This window comes from Neoarius graeffei, chromosome 3, assembly GCF_027579695.1.
Source record: "Neoarius graeffei isolate fNeoGra1 chromosome 3, fNeoGra1.pri, whole genome shotgun sequence".
Classification (NCBI taxonomy): domain Eukaryota; kingdom Metazoa; phylum Chordata; class Actinopteri; order Siluriformes; family Ariidae; genus Neoarius; species Neoarius graeffei.
Window position 1 is genome coordinate 67185473 of NC_083571.1, and position 27576 is coordinate 67213048.

General features: G+C 39.3%; 1 protein-coding gene across 1 annotated transcript in view; it reads left to right on the plus strand.

The window, feature by feature from the left end:
- The window catches only part of si:dkey-37g12.1 (atrial natriuretic peptide receptor 1), a 61686-nt gene extending 44467 nt beyond the window's left edge, over positions 1–17219 (plus strand). The window contains exons 21-27 of the mRNA XM_060917187.1: positions 3519–3652; positions 3916–4039; positions 4594–4662; positions 4771–4945; positions 13003–13101; positions 13281–13372; positions 17161–17219. Of these exons, the coding sequence (XP_060773170.1) occupies positions 3519–3652; positions 3916–4039; positions 4594–4662; positions 4771–4945; positions 13003–13101; positions 13281–13372; positions 17161–17208 (741 nt within the window). The 3' untranslated portion in view covers positions 17209–17219. The remainder of the gene's footprint in view (positions 1–3518; positions 3653–3915; positions 4040–4593; positions 4663–4770; positions 4946–13002; positions 13102–13280; positions 13373–17160) is intronic.
- Positions 17220–27576: the final 10357 nt, after the last annotated feature.

The window sequence follows — 27576 nt, forward strand, 5'->3', positions numbered from 1 at the left end:
TCATCTCATTATCTCTAGCCGCTTTATCCTGTTCTACAGGGTCACAGGCAAGCTGGAGCCTATCCCAGCTGACTACGGGCGAAAGGCGGGGTACACCCTGGACAAGTCGCCAGGTCATCACAGGGCTGACACATAGACACAGACAACCATTCACACTCACATTCACACCTACGGTCAATTTAGAGTCACCAGTTAACCTAACCTGCATGTCTTTGGACTGTGGGGGAAACCAGAGCACCCGGAGGAAACCCACGCGGACACGGGGAGAACATGCAAACTCCGCACAGAAAGGCCCTCGCCGGCCACGGGGCTCGAACCCAGACCTTCTTGCTGTGAGGCGACAGCGCTAACCACTACACCACCGTGCCGCCCCGCTACAGAACACTGTACGCAAAAACAATCAGACACAAGAACAGTTTTTTCCCTCAGGCTGTCTCTGTGATGAACAGCTAAAACCGGACTCAAATATCAGTAACATCACCTGTGAAATATCTGCACACTCATACCGTCATTCTGTGCACAATGTATATTTATATTTACTAAGTCATCGTTGCACTATGCACCATTTTGCACCAAAAGATTCTATATGTACATAGCTTTTTGTTTTGTTTTTTTGTCTATGCTTTTTTTTATCTGTTTGTACTAAGAGAGCTAAGTGAAACCGGAGTCAAATTCCTCATGTGTGTTCACATACCTGGCAATAAAAGTCTCATCTCATCTCATTATCTCTAGCTGCTTTATCCTGTTCTACAGGGTCGCAGGCAAGCTGGAGCCTACGCCCTGGACAAGTCGCCAGGTCATCACAGGGCTAACACAGAGACAGACAACCATTCACACTCACATTCACACCTACGGTCAATTTAGAGTCACCAATTAACCTAACCTGCATGTCTTTGGACTGTGGGGGAAACCGGAGCACCCGGAGGAAACCCACGCGGACACGGGGAGAACATGCAAACTCCGGACAGAAAGGCCCTCGCCGGCCACGGGGCTCGAACCTGGACCTTCTTGCTGTGAGGTGACAGTGCTAACCACTATATATATATATATATATATATATATTCTAAAACTAACTTAACACAACTGAAATAAATAACACTAATCAGTGAGAAAATTATTTGTTTGATTTACGTTACAAACTCATTTGCAGATTAGCAAAGTAAGCCAACTCAACTAGCTCCATACATTAAAGTTGTGAGTGGGGAACTTCAGAAACGTTGTATGATTGGTCTGAGGAATCATTCGTATCATTCGAGCCACTTCGAGACTTTTGTCTTTTAAATTTTTTTTGTCTTTATATTTCAGTTCATTTGTTGAAATGCATACCAGGAATTTATATTTTTCTATAAAGCTGCTTTATGATTTTGTCTGTGATTAAAATCACGAAACATATCAAACTGAATTGATAACACTGTGATAACATTGATAACACAAACTAACAAGGTCAAAGAGCTCAGTTTCGTTTTCTATTTGCGATACACTCTTAGGTCCTGTAGATCCTTTTACCATTCCGTCTTTATGTAACTCGTGTTCGTGTTTGATTTCGTGTCATGTCTGTTTTTCCCAGTTTACTGAGTCAAGATGCGAGATTTTCTCAGAAAAAGCAAGAGGGCAAGAAGCAGGGGCACTTTCTTATGAGTCATGTATTGATGTGCACTGAGTCAGTGCTTTGCCACTGGGTCTTGACTAAAAACTACGTATCGAAAACACTACGCGGCAGTCCTGATCCGTGCAGTAATAAATGGATCCATGTGATGCTGAACCTCCCTGTTCTTGACCTCTGAGATCCTCGTAGAGACGGAGGGGTTCTTCCAGGGATGAGAACAAGCAGTTAGTGCAAGAGCACCGAATATTTTACACAGAGCTGGCTTGTAGCTTATACACTTAAATCACTCACTCACTTATGTTTAGCAGGATGTGTATCCTATGCAAGGGGTGCCATTACTTATGAGCACCATAAATGTTCATAAGGAGGAAATGAACGTATTTGATGTGAACGTATTCAACATGTATATTTTCACTCATGTATATGATGTTTAAGTAACACACACACACACACACACACACACACACACACTATGTACGGAATAAAAAAACACTCCATGTTGTGCTGTTAGAGATAATCAATCAACAATAGGGTGGTGTGATGATGCGAAGTTAGCTGAGAGCTGTTTGTCAAATAAAGGCGGAAAAAGGCTTTGGACTAAAATATAAACAATTCTCTTCAGTCTCTCTCTGTCTCTCTCCTCTTTTCTTTCCTCCCCAGTGGTTACAGGAAGTTTCTTCTTTTCGTTCTGCTTGTCCTCAGGATGTGTAAGTGAGAATCGTTGTGCTGTGGATTTCACTGTTAATAAAAAGGAGCAGAAGCGAGACACAGATGATCATTAATAACACTTTGTGCTGACGGCACTTAATGAGCTACACAAACACACGGCATGATGGGACGCCTCTGGGGACCAATGACATGCAACGAGGAAGACACGACGTCCCCCAGGAACAAAGCTGTCACTGTGCAGCATGCAAAGTGTTCTTCCTGCTCTCAGAGATAAAGGAGGGTGGGAAAGAGAGAAAGAGTCAGAGAAGTGAGAGACAGACTGAAAGAGAGATAGACAGAAAAACTGATAGAGAAACAGATAGAGAAAGACATAAGAGAGATAGGAGAGATAGAAAAACTGGGAGGTAGAGAGAAACTGGTAGAGAGAGAGAGAGAAACAGAGAGAGTCAGAGAAGTGAGAGATAAACCAAAAGAGAGATAAACAGAAAGACTGATAGAGAACCAGACAGACAGATAGAGAAAGACATAAGATAGATAGATAGATAGATAGATAGATAGATAGATAGATAGATAGATAGATAGATAGATAGATAGATAGAAAAACTGGGAGAGAGAAAATGGTTTATATACAAATACAAGAAATGGACAGACTAACAGATAAGATAGACAGATAAAGTAGAGAGAGACCCACAGGGAGACAGATAGATAAAGAACATAGTAGCAAGACAGAGAGAGACAGAAACAGAAAATGGTAGAGAGACAAACATTTGGCATTGTTTCAGTAAAAAAAAAAACACATGGAGGTGAAAAGTTTTGCACTCAACTGTAATCCAGATTAAATGTTGTTGTTATGATGTTCTCTGTTTCAAAGATGCATCTAAAAATACACAGTTTTTCTCTTTCTAATATTATATTTGTTTCAGTTCTAATAATGTGTATTTGATTTGAACTGCCCTTTATCTCAGACAGCACTGCTCCATCTGATAGCCACGACACAACCTAAATGCTGTTTATCGCTCGCTAAGTGTCTCTCTCCAGGGTGTGTGAGTCATAACGTCCTGGCTCATTGACGAGTACATAAATCCTCAGAATTTTATCAATATGCACTAATGGTGCATTAAAAGATGCCCTTGGGATTCATGGATTAGTTGTGGAATCAGTTTTAGAGTGTGTAAAATTCATCCAAATCTAAGTGTGTGTGTGTTTGTGTGTGTGTGCGTGTGTGTGTGGCAGTGGTAGTGAGAAGATCCTGGACAATCTGTTGTCACGTCTGGAGCAGTATGCGTGTTATCTAGAGGAAGTGGTAAGCGACCGAACGGCTCAACTGCAGGAGGAGAAGAAGAAAGCCGAGGCTCTCCTGACACAGATGTTGCCACGGTAACCTCTTCACTTCCCATCAGTGACACATATACACTCTTGGGAATATTTGAAGATGAGATGCTCCTGCTGGTTCTCATTACTTAAGCCTGAAGCACAACAGCCACCTTTATGTCTAGATATCTCATCTATTTTAGCAGATATAGTGATATCATAAATTTGCCAAATCCACATTCGCACCTGTCCTGACACCTGACCTGAGAACCTCATGACACTGTTAAAGAACCTCTTCAAATCCACTTGACTTGCCTGTGTATTTTTAGATCTGTAGCCGCACAGCTCATAGCCGGGAGGACGGTACGAGCTGAGACCTACGACTGCGTCACTGTGTATTTCAGTGACATTGAAGGCTTTACGGCGATATCCGCCTCCCTCACACCGATGCAGGTGATGGCTCTGACACAGGACATAGAAGGGTTTTGGGAATAACAAGCATTGAAGATGAAACAGAAAATAAAATGCACCCTGGCCTAGAATGAAATGGTTTCATTAGTTTGGCATTTGAGTGTATCTGGACCCCAAAATTAAAAAAAATATATATTCAAGGGAAACTGTTGTGAACAGTGATTGGACAATCAAAATAATAACTCAGGGCCTCAGATTGGTCAGAACTGAAGGTTTGAGCTAAGATAGTCAGGTAAGCTAGCAAAGGCGATGATGCTAACCGAGTGAGAATAGCTAATAGAGACTATAAAATTTGTGCTGTGCAATCAGTGTCCTCAGTTATGCAGTTAAGATTGCATTTCTTCCATGACCCTGTTGTGTTTTATTCCTTACTTACATCTCCACATCATGGATCTCATGTAACTGTGGTGACTGAAGAGCATCACTATTTCATCAGGACAGAATCATTGTCATTTCTTTGACATGTGTGAAAGCATGTGAGCTTGTGTGCACAGCCTAAAGCTATAACAAAAGCAGTTGTTTTCTTTTTCTGAAAGGTGGTGAACATGCTCAATGACTTGTACACGCATTTTGACAACATCATTGACAACCATGACGTGTATAAGGTTGGTGTATCATATGAAAGCATGACGAGTGTCATTAATCAATAAAAAACAAAACTGATGAAAAAGTTTTTCACAGGTTTGCAAATCTGGTTCCTCTTGTTTCCTCAGGTAGAAACAATCGGCGATGCCTACATGGTGGTGTCAGGCCTTCCAATAAGAAATGGAGATGAGCATGCCAGAGAGGTAGCTAGAATGTCCTTAGCCACAGTGCAGGGCATGGAACACTTCCAGAGCGAACACGTTCCTCAACAGCGACTGAAGGTCCGCATTGGAATTCATTCAGGTTAGACCAAGAGACTCAGTAGAACATTCATAAACATGAAGGTACTCTGGGGGATCAGACTAGGGGATCTGGGAATCTTTCGAGAATCAGGATGTAGGATCTAGACATGGTTTCAGTTGAAGACCTGATTACTTGTTGTTTCAGCTTGGTAGCCAAAAGAGAGTTCGGGTTCTGGGTACCAGCAAATGAGAGCATGTTTGATACGGATAAACCAAATTCTAAATGGCTCCCAAAACTTCCAAATCCTCACTCCTAGATGTGACACCAACTAAGGGAAAATCTGTGGAGAATCTGGAAGTCAGACATTCCAGAATCTTTCCTGTGGTGCTTCCATGATGTCCTGAAACACCACAAACATTGTTATTATTGGTTGTATGTTGTGGTGATTCATGGAGCATATGTCTTATCTGGAGATGAATAAAGAGTCTGACTTGAGAGATAAGGCAATATAATATCAGTATCACAATATATCTCCTTTTGTTGTCAAACCTTGTTCAAGGCTGTCAAGGGTTCTTCCATTGGGTTCAATCTTTCTCAATGGGTGCATGGTTCTTCTAAGGGATCTAGTTTTCCAAGTGGGTTTGTTAAGGGTGTTTCATGCCAGTTTGAGCTTTCCGAAGATGTTCATCAGTGTTTCTTTGCAAGGGATTCCATGAGGGTTCTTTGGATAGAAAACACTTACAGTAGATAGTTTTTGAAGAGCTTGCTTGTTTGTTAAGGGTTCTTTGCATGGCTACCAGCTCAATAAAGGGATTCCATGAGGGTTCTTTGGATATTTCTACCTTTCAAAGCTTGTTTGTTTGTTTGTTTGTTTGTTAATGATGGGTTGTAGCTGATGTTCTTCAGAAAGGTCTACCTTTGAAAGAGGTTCACCAATGGAGTCTAGTGTTCCAAAGATGTTCAGTTATGGTTCCAGGTTCCTTAAGGGTTGTTAGGAAGGGTTTTAGCTTTCTGAAGGCCTTTTCAGATGGGTTGTCGCAAGGGTTCTTTGGCTATGGCTTTTGAAAGAAAGAGCTAGACCGAGTCTTCTTTGAATGTTTAATGATTCTCGAGATGGTTAAAAGAGGATTATACCTGGAACTGTTTATGAACAGGAAAACCCCTTGTACCAAGGGTTTCTTAAGAATCCTCATCTCTCATCTCATTATCTCTAGCCGCTTTATCCTGTTCTACAGGGTCGCAGGCAAGCTGGAGCCTATCCCAGCTGACTACAGGCGAAAGGTGGGGTACACCCTGGACAAGTCGCCAGGTCATCACAGGGCTTCTTAAGAATCCTTAATGGGTTAAAGGTTCTAGATTTGAGCTTTTTTTTTAGCAGAATGTACTCGCTAGCATTGTTGAAATCAGCTACTTGTACACAGTAACACTTTTTAAATGATGTGTAGGTAGGTTGGAGATGAAATTAGAATTAATTGATTGACAAATTCTGTAAATTCTGGTCAATAGTGTCACCCAATCTGGTGCTATGAACCTCATACCTCACATTCAGTATACTTGTAGCCAGGGTTTTTTCTAGAAAAATTTAGTATGAGGGCGCTCACCATGGCGAGGGAGCGGAGCGGGGGGGGGGGGGGGGATGGTGCCGGTTGTCCCCCCCCCTGCCGTGCAAAGCCTTTGAAAAATGCTCCAATGGGACATTCTGAGGCTATCTGAGAGGGAAATTGTAACAGATTGTCTGTCAACAATGAAAAAGAAAGAAGTAAGGCCCAAAAAAAAAAAAATAGTGTGTTTCCGGTAACATGAAATACTAAAATAAGGTCGGTAGGTAGGAAAGTTTTTTTTTTTTCTTAATTTTTTTTTATTTTGTTCGAAAAAATTAACACAAGTAAACATCTTACAGAATAGCATTTTGGCACAGAATCCTTTATACCACACATCATAATAAAATAAGTGTTTTAAATCTTTAAACGAATAAAAAAAATATCGCGAGAGTTCGAGTTATGATCTACGGAAGCGATATTTCATGATATTTTCATGTAATAACGTGAAAACACCTTATCAAGAAATAACGTGAAAATAACGTCCTAGGCTAGGCTACTTCCATTAAAAGCAGACGGCCTAGCCTACTGTAGAACTTGGGTCGAGCAAAAACATGGCTGAATCCTGAATGACTCCTATTTGTATAAATAGGGGACTACATAGGCGGCAAAATGTAGTGTTTTTCCCTGCCATGGAAGTGCACTTGTATACTGAAAAGGAAGCAATTTGCATTACAGCCTTGAATGAGGATTCAAAATGGCGGCTCGGCTCAGTTTATGCAGGAGGGCTGATAGCAGTGGCAAACATTTTACATTTTTATCGTTTCTTTCACAACTTGAATGCGTTGAAACAAAAAATTATGACAAACTAACGCCGCTTACACTAAAATATCGAGGGAAATTTGTAATAAAAACTTTACGGTCGGCAATTTCGACACGGAAATTCTCGATCGGTCGGGTTACCGGAAACACACTATTTTTTTAATTTGGCCTAATCTTCTTCTGCCCCGGACAGTCTTTGGCTTTCTTCCGCTTCGTGCCGCGGGATGACATCTTTAAATGCCCAAGTGTCAACAAAAACAACTCGCGAACTACTTCTGTCAAAAGCTCCCGCGCCGGTGGGTGAAAGGTCATTCAGTCTCGAGAAATCTTGCGCTACAAGTCAGCTGACCTTGTATGTAACCCATGTCAAATCTCGCGAGAGCAGCCGCGACAAGTAAACAACTAAACAACATGGCGGCTCAGTCTGGAAAACGCCAATTCGGATTGTTTTTGCACCATCTGGCGGTGTATCTACTATGATTGGAATATTTTTGGAGCAATTATAACGTATTTGATGATCAGACACATTGTCACGTAGTGTTGCTGGGATGTTTTCACGGAGTCGGTAAGGGGGCGCACGCCGAGAGTAAGAGGGCGCAGCGCCCCTGTTCCCCCGTTTAGACGAAAGCCTGCTTGTAGCCATATGAGTGGTCTATTTATTGAAGAAAAACAGGTAATTTTTTTTTTTGCCTCTTACTGCTGCTTACTAGAGCAACAGCTACAATTATTGACACCTTAAAGGAGATACGCAGAACCGTGGCCTCACTTTCGTTTATAAATGCCTTGAGACCTCAAGAATAGCACAGGAATACAACCCCGATTCCAAAAAAGTTGGGACAAAGTACAAATTGTAAATAAAAACGGAATGCAATTATGTGGAAGTTTCAAAATTCCATATTTTATTCAGAATAGAACATAGATGACATATCAAATGTTTAAACTGAGAAAATGTATCATTTAAAGAGAAAAATTAGATGATTTTAAATTTCATGACAACAACACATCTCAAAAAAGTTGGGACAAGGCCATGTTTACCACTGTGAGACATCCCCTTTTCTCTTTACAACAGTCTGTAAACATCTGGGGACTGAGGAGACAAGTTCATCTCATCTCATTATCTCTAGCCGCTTTATCCTTCTACAGGGTCGCAGGCAAGCTGGAGCCTATCCCAGCTGACTACGGGTGAAAGGCGGGGTACACCCTGGACAAGTCGCCAGGTCATCGCAGGGCTGACACAGAGACACAGACAACCATTCACACTCACATTCACACCTACGGTCAATTTAGAGTCACCGGTTGACCTAACCTGCATGTCTTTGGACTGTGGGGGAAACCGGAGCACCCGGAGGAAACCCACGCGGACACGGGGAGAACATGCAAACTCCACACAGAAAGGCCCTCGCCGGCCCCGGGGCTCGAACCCAGGACCTTCTTGCTGTGAGGCGACAGCGCTAACCACTACACCACCGTGCCGCCCAGGAGACAAGTTGCTCAAGTTAAGGGATAGGAATGTTTACCCATTCTTGTCTAATGTAGGATTCTAGTTGCTCAACTGTCTTAGGTCTTTTTTGTCGTATCTTCCGTTTTATGATGCGCCAAATGTTTTCTATGGGTGAAAGATCTGGACTGCAGGCTCACCAGTTCAGTACCCGGACCCTTCTTCTATGCAGCCATGATGCTGTAATTGATGCAGTATGTGGTTTGGCATTGTCATGTTGGAAAATGCAAGGTCTTCCCTGAAAGAGATGTCATCTGGATGGGAGCATATGTTGCTCTAGAACCTGGATATACCTTTCAGCATTGATGGTGTCTTTCCAGATGTGTAAGCTGCCCATGCCACATGCACTAATGCAACCCCATACCATCAGAGATGCAGGCTTCTGAACTGAGCGCTGACAACAACTTGGGTCGTCCTTCTCCTCTTTAGTCCGAATGACACGGCGTCCCTGATTTCCATAAAGAACTTCAAATTTTGATTCGTCTGACCACAGAACAGTTTTCCACTTTGCCACAGTCCATTTTAAATGAGCCTTGGCCCAGAGAAGACGTCTGCGCTTCTGGATCATGTTTAGATACGGCTTCTTCTTTGAACTATAGAGTTTTAGCTGGCAATGGCGGATGGCACGGTAAATTGTGTTCACAGATAATGTTCTCTGGAAATATTCCTGAGCCCATTTTGTGATTTCCAATACAGAAGCATGCCTGTATGTGATGCAGTGCCGTCTAAGGGCCCGAAGATCACGGGCAGCCAGTATGGTTTTCCGGCGTTGACCCTTATGCACAGAGATTCTTCCAGATTCTCTGAATCTTTTGATGATATTATGCACTGTAGATAATGATATGTTCAAACTCTTTTCAGTTTTACACTGTCGAACTCCTTTCTGATATTGCTCCACTATTTATCGGCACAGAATTAAGGGGATTGGTGATCCTCTTCCCATCTTTACTTCTGAGAGCCACTGCCACTCCAAGATGCTCTTTTTATACCCAGTCATGTTAATGACCTATTGCCAATTGACCTAATGAGTTACAATTTGGTCCTCCAGCTGTTCCTTTTTTGTACCTTTAACTTTTCCAGCCTCTTATTGCCCCTGTCCCAACTTTTTTGAGATGTGTTGCTGTCATGAAATTTCAAATGAGCCAATATTTGGCATGAAATTTCAAAATGTCTCACTTTCGACATTTGATATGTTGTCTATGTTCTATTGTGAATACAATATCAGTTTTTGAGATTTGTAAATTATTGCATTCTGTTTTTATTTACAATTTGTACTTTGTCCCAACTTTTTTGGAATCGGGGTTGTAGTTTTAAGTGTTAACAATAAATCTAATATCGTAATTTTTATGTTTTAAAGTGATTCATATAGGTAGTGGTCTGAGTGAATGACCTTGGCATCTGTGACATCACAGCAGGAAGTCTATCGGTCTCGTCGCCATTTCTGCTATACTAAAACACAGAGCTGACTGCAACTCCGATCATCCATTTTGAGCTAATTTATCGCCATGCCACGTAAATGTGTTGCTGGCGGGTGCAGCAACATGACAGAAGGTGGATTTATGTTGCATTCATGGCCCAAAAATGTTCAAACTGCAAAGATTTGGACGTGTTTTGCGAGAAAGTCACGGATTGGGCGCCTATGAAGTGGTCTCTCCTCCGCTCTGCACATTTTATTGATGACTTATATGAAACCTCTGATCTGTTGAGGAGCGTTGGCTATAAGCCCGTATTGAAAGAGCGTGCAGTACCAACAATTAAACGAAAAGAAAACTACAAGAAAAGGAAAGTAAGTTTAGTTGCACCAGTTCTCCCGGAGTGTGAGACGAGCAGTAATGACGGAGTACTCAGTATGGAGAAAATGGAGAATGAATGGAGCAGTTGTCAGATATCGCCACTGGATATACTTTTTTTCCCCCCTGCTGGATATGCTTGCCTCAGCAGCAATATCTCGCCCTTACGTGGAAGAAGAGAATGAACGAAGAACTGAAAGTCAGATTGTTTCAAAACAATCGGCCACAAGATCGGCCTTCAAGAAGTGAGAACGCAGATGGGTAAGATGCGACTCTCATTTGGTTACGTAACCAAAAAACAACAACACTCATTGTTTAACTGCATTTAGATTAATACATGTAACTTGTATTGTGTGTTTAATTTACCGGTATAAGATTATTTAATTTGCTTCAGAATGTGATTGTCTCAGTTCATCTGATTATTTAATTAGCCTTTTACGTTTTATCAGTGAAAATGCATGCATGTACATGGATGTTGCATAAGTTATAACACCTATCCTGTTTTAATGACAGTCACATGAGACTGTCAGTTCAATTCCATCCAATTCTCTAGACGGCTTTGTTCTCTGGCTTTATTTCGTAAGGTGGGGGCCTCCATGGCCGACGTGTTACTATCGGATTCACTTTCCGATGGTTCAAACTGATATGGTTCTACGTGTATAGCAGTAGCATGTACACACACTCCAATTTCAGGACTATCACAGTCAGATGTATTACTGTCTGAGGAATCCAAAGAATCTCCAATAAATCCGAACAAAGAGGCCATTGCAACCACTCTTGCCTGCCGAGTCTGGCTTTGGTCTATAGCACCGGTTCCCACTGAGACGTCACGCACTCAGGGCTGGCTGGCTCAGCGGGGCAGCTCGAATGCCAACTTTGTGGTTGATTTTAACTCTTAAAAATATATATATTTTTTATTCCCAATTATGCAGAATACAAGAGTCAAGGATGGAGATACTATACACTCAGAAATGTATTTAAAAATAAAGATTCTGCGTATTTCCTTTAACGATCTTTTGGCCATTGCAAAAGTAGAAAAGACTTTCAATACATAAATTGTGCATGAATAATTACTCAAACTTTCACTGGGGAAAAAAAAAAACAGTTGATTCCCGATTACTTAGCATATCAGATCACGTGACACTGTTCCACAAGTATTGTCACCTTTGTCCACAGTTATTGACACCATTCCACAATTATCGACATCCAGATTATTTATAAAAAAAACCATCTGATATCGCAAGCCTGCAAGATGTGAGTGGCATTGGGCAGGAGACAGTAGAGAATTACTCCATTTGCAGCGCAAAATTCTGCTGTCGCAAGGGAGATGTGGGTTGAATGTCCATCAACAAAGAGAATGACAGGAAACTAAATGTGTTTCTCCTTCACAAACTTGACAAAATGCTTCAGAAATTCAAAGAACAAATCACTGTCCATCCAACCATTGTCAGTATGATCATAAATGGCTTCTAGGAAATCCAACAAATCTATATTCCTGAATCTCCAGCCAGGGAAGACAATTAAAGGAGGCAAGTCATCCCCTAAGGTGTTGAAGCATGCCATAACTGTGATTTGACAATTTGTGTAGGAAACAACTTAGTACACATGTTGTGAGGATACAGATGTTAATTACAGTAACACCCAATTACTTGTAACACAAAGGAGAAATCCACTCTCATCTGCGTTGAAAATGCACCTGGGATTGTTAATAAGATTCTGAAAATCTGGTACCTCCTTCTCCAAAAATGAATTAAGGCCCTTCTACCAACCCTGAAGCATTTCAAAACTGATAGAGGCTCGTTCTCTCCCAAGAAGTTGCAGAACCCATTCTGTTATCTCTGGAAGCCTCTTATGAAATAGGTAAAATCATCCTTTGCCTGGCAGATTGTTGGTGAATGGCGTTTTCCTCCCATTGATACATAACAGTTGTAAAGGTCTCTTAATTCCACAGGGTGTTGATAATGGTGGACACCGGTGAAAGTGATCACTATTATTGACACTTCACGTGACTTCTCAAACGCACATTTAGATACAAAATGGTGACTGTCAAATGAAAGAGTAAGAAACAAAGTAGGTTTCAACAGGGATATCATGAAATATCGGTGAATTTGATAAGTAAAACATGTCCATGATCTTTCCACCATGCTTACCTGTGATGGTAACATCTGGGTTTTCCTCAAATTGCTGATCGTGCTAAAAAAAATTCCATCTAAGGTAATGAGCTGTGTCATCAGACGACAAGATCAAAGGGCGGGGGGTCTTCCGGTTGATTAATTAACCAATAATAACTGTTGTAACTGAAACTCACCTTTGTAAAATTGTTTTTTATTGGTAAATCTGAAAAGGTGTCGATAATTATGGACTGTTGATAATTGTAGCCACCGCTCTAGTTCTATTTACACATACTGTTATTCCTATATTTCATAGTTTGAGTCAATATTTATGAAATGGATGCTGGGTTTGTTCCAGGGCCATGCGTTGCTGGTGTTGTGGGGCTAAAAATGCCGCGCTACTGTTTATTTGGAGACACTATCAACACTGCATCGAGGATGGAGTCATATGGTTTACGTAAGATAATCCTGAGAATGTTATGACAACAGTTTGATAAGGACAAACTTGAGTGTTTGTAAAGACTGTATACATTTAAGATAGCCATGGAATTAGACACATTTTATCTGCTAAACTTTAGACACAAGGTTTTGTTTGGAGTGTTTGTAAGTATAAACAATATCTTTCTGCTTCTTCAGCATTGAAGATCCATGTGAGCAGTTCTACTAAATCTCTACTAGACACTTTTATGACATTCCAGTGCGAGCTGAGAGGAGACATATACATTAAGGTACAACACACAAGTGTCAACTTCGGCATGCAATCACATCATTCAACTCCACAGGCTCCATTTGTTCCTGTTATGACATGTTGCTCATTGGGTTGGGAGTAAGCGTTTTCCTGTTCTTGCCGAGTTGCTATTTTGATTGTGGGACCTGAGAGTTGCAGGTAGAGTGGCATTTTACAAACCCACACTCTTACTCTATGAAGGAGGTTCATTCAGGACGATTCAGATAAGTTCTAGCTTCCTAAAGAGATTTGTTCAAATAGTCATAGCTTCTTAAAGGAGTTTATCAAACATTCTTCTAATTGGCTGAACCTTCTAAACAGGTTCATTAATGGGTTTTTGGATGCTAAAGGAGTTCATCAAGAGTTATTTGGATGAGTTCTCGCATGGGTACAAACTTCTTCAAAAGGTCTGTCTAGGGTTCCTCCTCTCTAAAGGAATTAATTAAACTTGATTAAAATGGATTTTAGCTTTCATAATTGATTTGTTAAGGGCATGCTGGATTGGTTCTAGCTTTCTAATGGGTATGTCTAGGGTTCCAGCTTTTGAAAGGAGCTTGTTAAGGGTGATTCATATGGTTACAGCTTTCTAAATATAGTATGCTTGACAAGCATTCTTAGGCCCTGTCCACACGGCAACAGATTCAGGTGACTCCGATACAATTGCTTATCGTTTAGGCCCGGCGTCCACACGGCACCGGCGTTTTGGGTGCCCAAAACGCAATCTTTTTGAGAACGGGTTCCAGAGTGGAAAGATCTGGCAACGTTGCCGTTGTGAAGTCGTCTGGATGAGTAGAACGGATTTGTTTACGATGACGTCACAACCACATGACTGTGAGTGCTTCACGCCGGGTAGAAGTGTAACGAATATCACCAGGAAAAAGCCTTACAGAGCACTAGTGAGAGTGAAACACGAGCTTGGATATTATTATTATTATTATTATTATTATTATTATTATTATTATTATTATTATGTTCAGTGTTAGTTCACAGTAGTAATGCAAGAAGCAGAATAGTGACAGTAATAGTGAAGCAAAAACATGCAATTGTACAAACACTGCAGCTCTACAGCAAAATATTCATTTATGAAATGGTCTGATTCTTAACACCAGTAGTGCCAATGATCTTCTCATTGCGATGCGAGTTGTCAACAAATCCTATAACTTGGTTCATGAAACGCGCTTACAAAATATTTTCACTGTGAATATTTATTGTGTAATGGTGTAATCCCGCCAGCAAAAATAGGGGAAAAAAGGAGCGATCTCACCTCTTCAGATGTTGATTTAAGTCCGACAATACATTCCTCAAAAAGGGCGTAGAGGAGCAAATTAATCCAATTTATTCTGGACCATTAAAGACGCCGCCTTCCACATAGAATCATACGTCATCCTCGCCACCATATTGGAGAGGTCAAAGCGGAGAATAAAGATTAGCTGCGTTTAACTGTACCAACAGGTTTACCGTCCAAACGAGATCATATGGGATTACCTTTCACAGGTGAGAAGCAACAAATTAATTCCATCAACGTGTATCATTCACTTTATTCCGGACCATTGAAGACGCCGCCTTCCGCATAGAATCATACGTCATCCTCGCCGCCATTTTGGAAAGGTCAAAGCGGAGAATAAAGATTAGCTGCGTTTAACTGTACCAACAGGTTTTCTGTCCAAACGAGATCACATGGGATTACCTTTCACAGGTGAGACTGGAAAAATACTTTTCATTGTATTTGGTCATTATAATGTAATTTTACAAACAGATTTTCCTGACTTTGTGGCTAATATGAAGTCTTGCGCATAATAGTTTATGCGCATGCGTTGTTACTTCTTCTATTGTTCTGGTGTCTCCGAAGGGACCGTCTTACAGCGCCCCTAGAGGTGTGGCATGTGTATTGCATCGTTTTCAGCAAGCGTTGCGTTGCCATATGGACCTGATATTTTACTGATTGTTGCCCATTTGGACGCGATATATTTTTAAATAACATCTCGTTGCCGTTGTCGTGTGGATGTAGCCGAATGACTTCTAATTAGCATTGCTTGAATACTCATAATTTACTAAAGGGGTTTATCAAGAGTTTCTCAAATAGCCACGACCCTCTCAACAGCTTTATTAAGGGCTTTTGGATGGATTTTAGCATTTAAAGGAGTTCATCAGGAGTTATTTGGATGGGTTTTAGCATGGTTTCAAACTTCCTAAATGGGTTGGTCTATGGTTGTTGCACTCGAAAGGACTCGATTAAGGTTAAATCGAATGGCTTTGATAAGGGCAAGTTAGATAGCTTCGTGCTTCCTAAAGAGGCATGTCTAGCTCTCAAAAGGAGTTTAGACTGGGTTCTAATTAGGGTTGTTTGGATACGTTTAGCTGATTCAATGGGTTTGTCAAATGGGCTCAAACCTCTTCTAAAAAGATTTGACCAACATTCTAACTTTCTAAACTTTTATGGCTGGGATTTATCTCTCTAAAAGGATCTGTTAAAGGTTCTAACTTGAATGTGTTCTAATTAGGCTTATTTAGCGATAGTTATAGCTTTTGTCAGGGGTTCTCAAATGCGCTTTTGCTTCTAAAAACCTTTATCTCGGGTTCTAGGTATCTAAAGTTCTTTGAAGGTTTAGATTGGGTTTTTAATTTTCTAATGGTGTTCAGCAAGGATTTTTGGGTGGGTTCTAGCTTCCTGAAGGGCTTTGTTAAGGAGTTCTTGGAATGGGTTCTGATTAATGGGTTGTTCAAATAGATAGAGCTTTTTAAAGAGGATTGTCAAGGGTTCTTCATATACACAGTAAAATCGCAAGAGTTAAAATGGCAGTGTCAAGTGTTATTTACTCTAATAGAGTTAAATCAACTACAGCTGGAGTAACAGTTACTCCTGTGCCTTTGTTAAATTACAGAGTTAAAATCATGAGAGTTAAATTAGTCCCACCCCCTTTTCTCGACAGTTGGGGTTCATTTTAGAAAATATCTCTGGAAAAACATATAACTTAGCTCTTATTTACACACTGCGGCCCATACTGTTTCCTTCAGGGAATAATCATTTTGCTCAAAATAATTTTAACTCTATATGGTGTTAAAGTTACTCTGAAAATTTTACTCTGGTCGCAGAGTTAAAGTGACACCCTGTGGAGTGGGACCATATGTTATCCAGACAGAGTTAAAAATTAACTCTATAACAGTTAATCCAACTCTGCCAAATTTACTGTGTATTCTTTAAGTTTTTTTTTTTTGGATGAGTTTTATCTTTCTAAAGAAGTTTAGTGAGGGTTTTTGGCATTTGTTTTTCGCATGCTAAAGGGTCTTGTATTGCACATTATCTCATTTTTGCACAGATGCACAACAAGAAACAGATTAAAAATGAATTGTACATTATTACAAAAATATCAGTGGACTAAACCTACAGAAACAAATGGAACTATTTGTTGGGCTATCACAGCAGTACATCAAACCACACTTCTGAGAATGAATTCAATCTAACCCCATGCCTTTTTACAATTACACCCCTTGTTGTGATAAAAATATGAAGAATATTCGCCTTATTTTAGCATTTGTATCAATGATAAAAACCAGAGAGGATCCCATTTTCTTCTCTATTATATCTTCAATTTAGAACACAGTCCTCCACATCATTCCTTTAGTTCTCCAGATGCATGTTAAGCTCCTGTTATCATCTTTCATTATGTAGACAAATAACACATTCATAAATCCAAACTCTGAAAATTCATCAGAGTTTACGTTCTTGTTTAGAGCCACTATGACACTATGATATCTCTGCGTTTTCTTACCCTGTGTAATCTTTTACAGGGAAAAGGTTTGGTAAGAACATACTGGCTTCTGGGAGAACAGTGCTAAACACAGTGGACTATTTCTCTCTTAACTTGTTTTGTGACCTGGAAAAGAAGGGTTACATGGTTTATAAGTTTTCTGTTTTGTAATATCACAGTTCATTGAGCAACTTTCCCATTAAATTGGTCTACACGTTGTATAATTTTCCCACAGCTCTGCTTTGACCTACTCCATTGAAAATGACATTTTAGATCTGTTCTTGATTAAGTGCTAATTTCACCCACTGTGTCCCAACAAGCATACGCGGAACGCAGGACCTCATTATGTTGTACACAAACAGAAGACATGAGAAGGAACACGAATGTTTGTTAATAACCATTTAGGGGAGAAACTGAGCAAAGGTTTCAAATGTAATTTAATGCAAAGACTCCAGTAAATATTTTAAGTCCAGAAAAAAAAAAAATCCTGTGCATTTGTCAGATAAAAGGTACAGGGAACATTTTTGTTCCTTAATGTACTATAATATTCCTTAAGAATAAAATAATATGAATAAAACAATAATAATGTTTCTCTGTCATGATGCAAAATATGTACCTTTGATGTGTCACTCTATACTGTAAAAATTTTGGTTATAAAGTGTTTTTACTGTCACAAATTTCACCACAGTTTAATAAAACCTTAAATTATGACCTGAGTGTTTTCTCTTCAATCTTCTCATCAGCTCTTTTCTCCATGGTAACATTTAAAATAAAATTGCAAAAAACAAACAAACAAACAAAAAAAACAACAACCCTGAAACTGGTACGTACTCACCGGCCACTTTATTAGGAACACCCCCACATCCAGCTGCTGTTTTCTGCAGTTCTCTAATCAGCCAATCCCTTGACAGCAGCACAATGCATAAAATCATGCAGAAACAAATCAAGAGCTTCAGTTAATGTTCACTTCAAACATCAGAATAGGAAAAATTGTGATCTCAAAGTGTGACTTTCTTTCACTGTGGTATGGGTGTTGGTTTGAGCCAGATGGACTGGTTTGAGTATTTCAGAAACTGCTGATCTCCTGGAGTTTTCACACACAACAGTCTCTAGAGTTTACACAGAATGGTGCAAAAAACAAACAAACATTGAGTGAGTGACAGTTCTGTGAGCGGATACAAACACCTTGTTGATAAGAGAGCTCAGAGGAAAATGGTCAGATTGGTTTGAGCTTTTTTGTCAGGAAGGATATAGTAACTCATATAATCACTCTTTACAACTGTGGTGAGCAGAAAAGTATCTCAGCATGCAACAGCAGAAGAACACATTGGGTTCCACTCCTGCAGCCAAGAACAGGGATCTTAGAATCAACAACAAGTTCCTGTTAAAGTGGCCGGTGAGTGTGTGTAAACTGGTACATATAAGTGCATATTTAGAGGCATGTAGTAATTTGTAGCATTTATTCTTACTTACTTTACTCTTAGTAAAACTTTATCTTGTTATGCTGGGCTACATTTTGGTTCTTTATTCATTCAGTGGATGCTCAGTAAATATTTTCTAAGTCACAATAAGGGTCAAAGTTTAAAAGCTTTCACAGGTTTACATGGACATAGCCTGTGCAAAGGATTTGTCATTGACGGTGGTGATGAGGGTGTACAGTCTTCGTCTGCACCGCTTCGCTCCACACCGGGGATCCAGGTGGCAAGCAAGGGAGCAGGACGACCAGGGCTGACAGGGGGCTGCGCCTCCAATGATGGTTGCTGGGAGGATGGGGGTACGTGTCTGCATTGGCCACAAGAATCGCCAGAGTATTTGGACCATCTGGCTTTCAGCTTGTGTTCACCCTTCCACCAGTGATTCCAGGAATCGCCCCCTTGCGGGCATTGAGGTCACAGGACTCCGAATTCAGAAGGTAAAATTCGTTCCCATAAAGCCCTATTCAGACAGGATTGACTTTTCATAGCAGACTGGAGCGATTACATCATTTTGCATCCAGCTTTTAACTCTTTTTGATCAACTACGGTACATAGTTATCTGATTGTTTTAATCTTATCCAGCTTGATATATTGATTTTATTATTCCACAAAGAAAATTACGGACCAAATTACTTTCTGATTTTCATGCAGCATTAGGAAAAAAAGTTTTTGACCTCTTTGTCACATTGCATGCATATCCATTTCCTGAATCATGAAGTAATGAATGGTTTGGAGAACAGCTATCATTTCATCTCAGGAGAAAGAAAATAAAATCAGAATAACAATCTTCCATGCTGATTAAGGTGCTGATTGTAACAGTTGCCTCAGACTGAAATGAGGGTTGGTGTTGTGAAAATATTTCTTGCATTAATCTTTTTCTTAGCTGTAGCGTAAATGTATAACCATATCTGTTATTTTGTCCTACCTTGAGAGAATGAATATCCTCCCAGCAAAAAATATATGTCTAACGCCAGCAAACCAGCCTTCAATTCATTCGATGGCAGCATTATTTACGGGTTGAAATAGTGAATGATCCGTTGTGTGCTTGTTAACTGGGGTCAAACATTTTCATAGGAAGGAAGAAATTGTAAAACACTAGTGTCTATTCACTTGTCCAGCGCCTGGTGTTTCATCTTCTGGACTCTGTTGCAAATGCAATAACCATGTTTGGAAAAAAATGGCCAATTTGTAGATGTAAAAAACTTGCAGAAACTCATCTCTCCTGTGTAAATTTAACTGCCATCCAGATTTGAGAGTTTTATCACAGAAGAGTTGTGTAAAAAAAAAAAAAAGTTGTTAAGGTTGCCTTGCCTTGCAGTGAAACTGATCCCATCCGAATAAGGCTAATGATGGAGTTCATTACATTCAGATTAAAATTCATGATTGAAATCAGTAAGTATAAGGAAGAAGAAAAACAGAGGTGATGTCTTTGTACCCTAAAAATGCAAACATGAGCTCTCAATCATTTATGATAATGCTAATCACTAATATTAGCTAGCAAATCAGAAAGGACTATTAACATTGTTAATGCGTATTGCTGTTCAAAAAGAAATATATTAATTTTTTATATTCATCATCATTGCATGTCTAAAGATACAGATCTCATCCGGTGTCAGGAATAATGTCTTCTTTTTTTTAAAAAAACTGTTCGGCAACTCAATCCACCTCTGTCCATGTTCCTTTAAATATAATTCATAATTAAACTAAATTCAATGTATTGCATTGTTTAAGTTTATTGTCCTTAGGAGATTCTTCTCTTCTATTCTCTCTATTAGATGAGGACTTCAGGCCATCTTGTGTCTTCATCTTCAGTTCTTCCGTTGTCTCAAAAGGACATCTTTCATATCACTAATAGCTTTTTTGCTGCATTTGTGAGCCCAAAGGAAAAGACACCAAATCAATCTTTGCTTTAAACCGTCTTATCTCACTGCTTTGTCAAGGCATCTGGGTTTGATAGAAAACTAAGATCTGTCTTATCACACTTTGCCAGAGCTCATCCCAATAGCAAATACTGTCTCAGTTTTAGTCCTCAGAGATCTATGCCTATTCGTGCATCTATAAAATGTTCTAGGTTAAAGGTTCTGAAAACCTTTGGGATTATATTGGTACAAAAACAAAGCAAAAGCACAGAACAAGAACTCAAAATGGTTGGATATTGTAGGGATGGATTGCCATGCCCATAGCCATAGTAACCATTTATGAACCATCTTCTCCTTTTCACTGTACAGCATTGAACACACCAGTCCCTGTACTCAACGCCATGTTCTATCTCTGCCCATTCTTCTGACTCCCTGTAATGGTATTGGACACAGAAATGATACTGGATACCAAATACAGTGATGTCACGACTGTGCTTAAAACCCGCAGCGAAATCAAAATTCTTTCTCTCTGGCGATGGATTCCATGCTGACGAGCTGTAAAAGTGAAAGGAACAAAACTGTCTTCTCCCTGGACCTGCGCTCCATGCTGTTTTCAGATAACAGAAGGCTCACTTTCAAGCAAGAGCGATCTCAAGTAAGGCTGGCATCTGGGCAATTGTTAGTCTTAGTTGTGGCTAGTTAATGTGAAGAGTGTTGTTTATTTGAATTCATTCATGGTTTAAATGTATGCATTTTGATTCACATGAAAGTCGGTCTTAGACCGCGTGTTATTTGATTTACTTTGTTTACTATCTGTATTTAGTTAGATCGTGCATGCATTCTCTCTCTCTCTCTCTCTCTCTCTCTTTTAACTCCCTCCATCATACTCCACTCCTCAACATTGGGATTTCAGGAGTAGCTAAGGGTTAAGCAGAAGCTGGGTTTAAGGCCTAGCCGAGACTAGTTTAAACTACAGATTCCTTTGTTTCTTCTTTTTCACGTGCTCTCCCTGTGTTGACCATCCCCCTCTGGATGCGGCCTGGCACAAGGCTTGTGTATTCCATTCGCATTCCATACACACACTCTCACACACACACTCTTACACACACCCACATACACATAAACACGTGTTTTCCCTATCACATTTTAACATCCACTCGCCCCTACACTGTAACACTGGTATATAACTTATTACTTCTGATCACCATTAGTGCCTTATTTATCATATACACTACTGATTCTTATTTGTATACATTGTATCACCATTTATATTGAAGTATTCCTTGGCTGCTATTGTTGCTATATCTGATCAGTATTAGTTTGCTAATTCATGTCAGCTATTTCAATAAATGGTATCTTTGGAATAAACTGTGTCCTGTCTATTGCTATAACACCCACTGAATGCCAACCTCTGCCAAACAAGTATTCTAATTGCCTTCACCCATTTGGTTGTTATATGAATGTTATAGATCTAGAGTAAACATATTACATTAGAGCGACAATACTCAATAAACTATAGCGACATCACCACCAAGTTATTCCAGTGATTTTTAATAGTTTAGCTATAAACTATTAGACACTTGAATTAATGATTAATGAACTTATGAGACTGATCCCTTTTTACATGAGACTGATTTGCTAAGCCTATTGCACCTACAATATGGTACTAAAATATTGCCTTGTTCTCAAACATTTTCTATTAAAACATCAGCAAATCAAATCCGTTTACCCAAAATACTCTTGCAGTACTTGAATATGGAAATACACTGAATCATATTTAATTAATCCATTTGCCTTGCTTGAATATTCCTCAAAAATATTTTTCCTCATTGTCCGGGAACTTATAATGGCTTAATTAAATGCAAATGAAATGGAAAATGGATGCAAAAGAACCTCTCCACGTCCATTTAGATTGAAACATTTCATATGGTTATTTTAAAAATATTATTAAAGCAACATGATGAGGACTTGATTCAACTGTAAATCAGTTTTTCATGGAGGAAGATGAAGCAAAAAGAAGTGGCTATTATATCGGAGGAGTTTCTGCTGTGGATTTATTTTTTTTTACCTTATTAAACTTAGCATTCATTCTGGATTTAATTATAAAAAAACAAAAAAAATGTATGTCCAAATACTTCTGAAGCAAATTCTTTAAAAAAAAGTATATATACTAGTGCATCTCAAAAAATTAGAATACCATGAAAAAGTTCCTTTTTTCATAATTTAATTCAAAAAGGTAAACTTTCATATATTCTATATTCATTACATGTAAAGTGAAATATTTAAAGCCTTTTTTGTTTTAATTTTGATGATTATGGCTTATAGCTCATGAAAATCAGAAATCCAGTATCTCAAATTATTAGAATATTCCCTAAGATCAATCAAAAAAGGATTTACAATACAGAAATGTCCAACTTCTGAAAAGTACACAGCAAATTCCTCAGTGCTGAATTAACACCCAGAGTGTTTATATAGGTCCAATTGGACCTATATAAACACTCTGGGTGTTAATTCAACACTGATGAATTTGCTGTATATATTCATTTAAACACTCAATACTTGGTTGGGGCTCCTTTACCATGAATTACTGTATCAATGCGGTGTGGCATGGAGGTGATCAGTCTGTGGCACTGCTGAGGTGTTATTTGAAGCCCAGGTTGCTTTGATAGTGGCCTTCAGCGTATCTGTATTTTTGGGTCAGGTGTTTCTCATCTTCCTCTTGACAATACTCCATAGATTCTCTATGGGGTTCAGGTCAGGCAAGTTGGCTGGCCAATCAAACACAGTAATATCATGGTCAGCAAACCATTTGGTAGTAGTTTTGGCACTGTGGGTAGGTGCTAAGTCCTGCTGGAAAAGGAAATCAGCAACACCAGCAGATGACATGGCACCCCAAATCATCACAGACTGTGGAAACTTCACACTGGGCTTCAAACACCTTGGATTCTGTGCCTCTCCACTCTTCCTCCAGACTCTAGAACCATGATTTCCAAATTAAATGCAAAATGTACTTTCATCTCAAAAGAGGACTTTGGACCACTGACCAACAGTCCATTTCTTTCTCTCCTTAGCCCAGATAAGACACTTCTGACATTGTCTCTGGCTCAGGAGTAGCTTGATATTAGGAATGCGAAAGTTGTATCCCCTTTCTTGAAGATGTCTGTTCGTGATGGGTCTTGATACACTGACACCAGCCTCAGTCCACTCCTTGTGAAGCTCTCCCAAGTTCTTGAATCAACTTTTCTTGACAATCCTCTCAAGACTGCGGCCATCCCTGTTGCTTGTGCATCTTTTCCAGCCACCCTTTTCAGCAATGACCTTTTGTGGCTTACCCTCCTTGTGGAGGCCATCAGTGATCATCTTCTGGACAACAGTCAAGTCAGCAGTCTTCCCCATGATTGTGGTTGTGCGTACTGAACTAGACTGAGAGATGCACTGTGTTCATACTGTTTTACTCAAACTCGAAATGAAATATTCTAATATTTTGAGATGGGTTTTTTAATGTTTTTGTACTGTATGCCATACTAACTAAAATTAAAATAGAAAAATGCTTGAAACATTTTAGTTTATGTGTAATGAGTCTATAATATATAACATTTTCACTTTCTTAAATAACTGATGGAAAATATTGAACTTTTTCACAATATTCTAATTTTTTGAGATGCACTAGTGTGTGTGTATATATATATATATATATATATATATATATATATATATATATATATATATATTTCCCAAGTTTGCTGCACTAGACAGATTTTTCCCCTCCAAAGTTTCCTTTGGGTCATATTTACAATAGTAAGCTAATGACCTCCTGTGTGCTTGCTTTCAGAGCTTTGCTGGAAAAGCAAACTCATGGTACGCATAGACGTTCATTAGATCAAATCAGAAAGGGAAACAACAGCTGAACAGGAGCATGAGTCGGATATGACCCAGATTAAGGTCTCCTGCCGGTCTTCATTAAACTCTGAGTCTCCCCAGACTGGTAGCTGTAACCCATGCACATGGCTTTAACAGGCTGTTTTTCCTCTCAGGTCGGTCAGTAGGTCCTCGAGGGCGTTTCCCCTCACATGCTAAATCATGGGTATGTCATTGTTCTGCCAGGCCAAAGTGAATAGAGTGATAAGAGAATTTGCGGGTCAGGCAGCATTGCTTTTATGTGATGCGGGTCCTGATTCCTTTCCTTCAAGAGCCCAACATACACTAACCATAACCTTCACAAATTTAGTTGTTTTTTTGTTTATTGCTGTAGAAATAATTAATGTTTTCAGAAACAGCATCATCCATCTTTCACCATGAAACACCAGGGCCCTGTACTACAAAGCGGGTTTTCTGGCTTACCAGGGTAACTTCGAGAGTGACTTGATCACGTGCAGCGTAACTTCCCGATTAACCCATACTACGAAAGTTGGCTATGTTCAAACCGAGGTATGCTGCCATGGCAACTTACGCTGCATCTCAAACCTGCTCATCTCAGGTTATGTTCTTGGTTAACCCGAGGTTTCCGATTAACCACACCCTTTTTAAACACCACCTCTCCACCGACATTTCCTCTAGAGACAATGCCAGCGTACCTGGATGACCTGTGCGATATCGGAGCGCAGATTAGAGATGGGATTTATGGCTCTTTGATGGGATCCACATCTTTGTGATCCATTCTTTGAAAAGAGCCATTCAAAAGACTGGCTCATTTGGCTGTTTTTAAATATTTATTCAGTTTTAAGAAGCCAGCGTCTAAAGAAGCCAGATCCCTCTGCTTAGACAGTGACATCAATATTTCTGGACATACCTTTTATATAAAGCAACCTAGACTTACATTATTGTAACCCCTAAACGCTCATAAATAACCATTAAAAAACAATGAGGGCTTCAATGAATGTCCATGCAGAACGGCTTTTCTGTTTAAAAAACAAAAAAACACCCACTCAAGAACATAGTTATCAAGAACACAAAAATATTTTATAGAAAAACACTTGTTTTACAAAAATATTTAAGTCTGAGATACAAAATAGATACAACTACAATAAATATAACACAAGAACATTTTAATAGAAAAAAACTTATATTAAAAATATTGAAATTGTAACAAAAATAGATACAACTAAACAGTCAGATAAATAGATAAAGTTATAACAAGAACACAAGGTTATTTTAATAGGAAAAAAACAAACTATTAATGCAAAAAATATATTATTAGAAAAATAGATACAACTAGACAAACAGATAAATAAATAAAATACACAAAAATAGAACAAACAAAATTACGATAGAATAAATTAAATGAACGTCCGTGCAAAGTAGTTTTCCCACAATATTATCATTAATATCACACAACAACATTATAAACTATATACAAAACAATTTGAACTATTAGGCAAACAGATAAAACTTGAATAAATAAAAGGCAAATGCTGTTTAGCCTACTTCTTGTCCTTGGGCAAAAGCTTTTTCATCTGAAACAGTACAGAAAAAGAACGACACACACCATTATGAATGATGTTTTTATATTTCATTTTCACCTGTTGCCAGGTGCGTTTGGCACTGCTGTTGCCTCTGAAATGTTCACAGGACATACACCAACTTAGTCAAAGGGACTGAACAGTCAGTCATCCTAATTCATGTGACTCTGTGCACATATCAGCTTAAGTAGGCTACTCCATGAATTTACCATACCAAATTTTATTCAGGATTTTTCGGACATTAAACAAGCTATATATGACTGGGGCCACGTCGAAGGACCATTTTCTGTGACTTGTGATTGATCATGAAGCTTTCTCTCATCCTATACTTCTGTTCTGGAACATGTAGAAGGGAGAATGTACTTGCACATTTACCCGATCAGCAATTCGTTGCCAACATGCTTGCCGCTCCTTATTGGCAGCCGCTGTGTTAGATTTTGCTCTTAATGTTGTTTTGAACTCCTCATAGCTTTGCATTATGACAGCGCATTCTTCCTGCGTGAAGTACGGCGACCGTGCCATTGTGAACAGTGGGGATTTGCGCTGATAACCTCCCCTTTAACGTGAACGCGCATTAACCCTGATTAGGTTAAACCAGGTTCAACAAATCAACTTCATAACTGGTGTCGTAGTACCGTTTAACCCCAAACAAGATAACCAGGTTTTGTCAACCCTGGTTTAGCGGGGGAACCCTGGGTTACTTCTGGGTAGGTTAACCTCCGTTCGTAGTACAGGGCCCTGGAATAATAAATTTACAAACAACAACAATAACAATAATAATAATAATAATAATAAACATTTCTAGGAACTATAATAATAACAGCTAAGAATATTGTGAAAACCATAAGTCATAAAAAATGAAAATAAAATACTCAACAAAATGAATAGCAATAACATTCACTGTAACAACAACAACATAAATCGAGCAAAGGACAGCAACATAAATGATAACATCCATAGTAGCAATAACAATACTATGACTATGACTCCTGTAAACAACAATACTCCGAATGTTGACTGTAAACAACAACAACAACCATTCATGTCACAACTGTAAACAACAATACTCCTCCTGTGACTACTGTAAACAACAACACTTCTCCTGTGATGACTGAAAATAACAACAATACTTCTCCTGTGACTACTACAATAAAAATTTCAAACAGATGAAGTTTACGTGAGCACCAGTTCAAAAAGATGAGTTTCAACAATGGTTTGAAATTGTATTACAGAGTCCAGTTGACAGATATGAGGGGGCAGAGAATTCCAGAGTCTGGATACAGTGTGGGAAAAAGCTTGAGCACCCAGTTTAATGTCCGGGACAGAAAGTAACCCTGCTGATGAGGAACAGAGGGCGCGAGAAGGAGTGTAGTTCTGCAAAAGATCAAAGAGCTAAGATGGGAGAAATTATGCAGGGCTTGAAATGTTAACAGTAGATTTTGTAGTGTATTCTGGAAGTCACAGAGAGCTCATGGAGTTGAATCAGAAGAGGTGTAACATAGCCAGTGTATTTAAAACAGGTCATTATTCTGGATGAGTTTATTAGAGATACCAGAGAGCATGGACTTGCAATATGCAGGCTGTTACCAATGTATTGACCAAGATTTCAGCCCTGTGTTTTGTGAGTGCAGGATGAAGTCTGGAAATGTTTTGAATATGGACA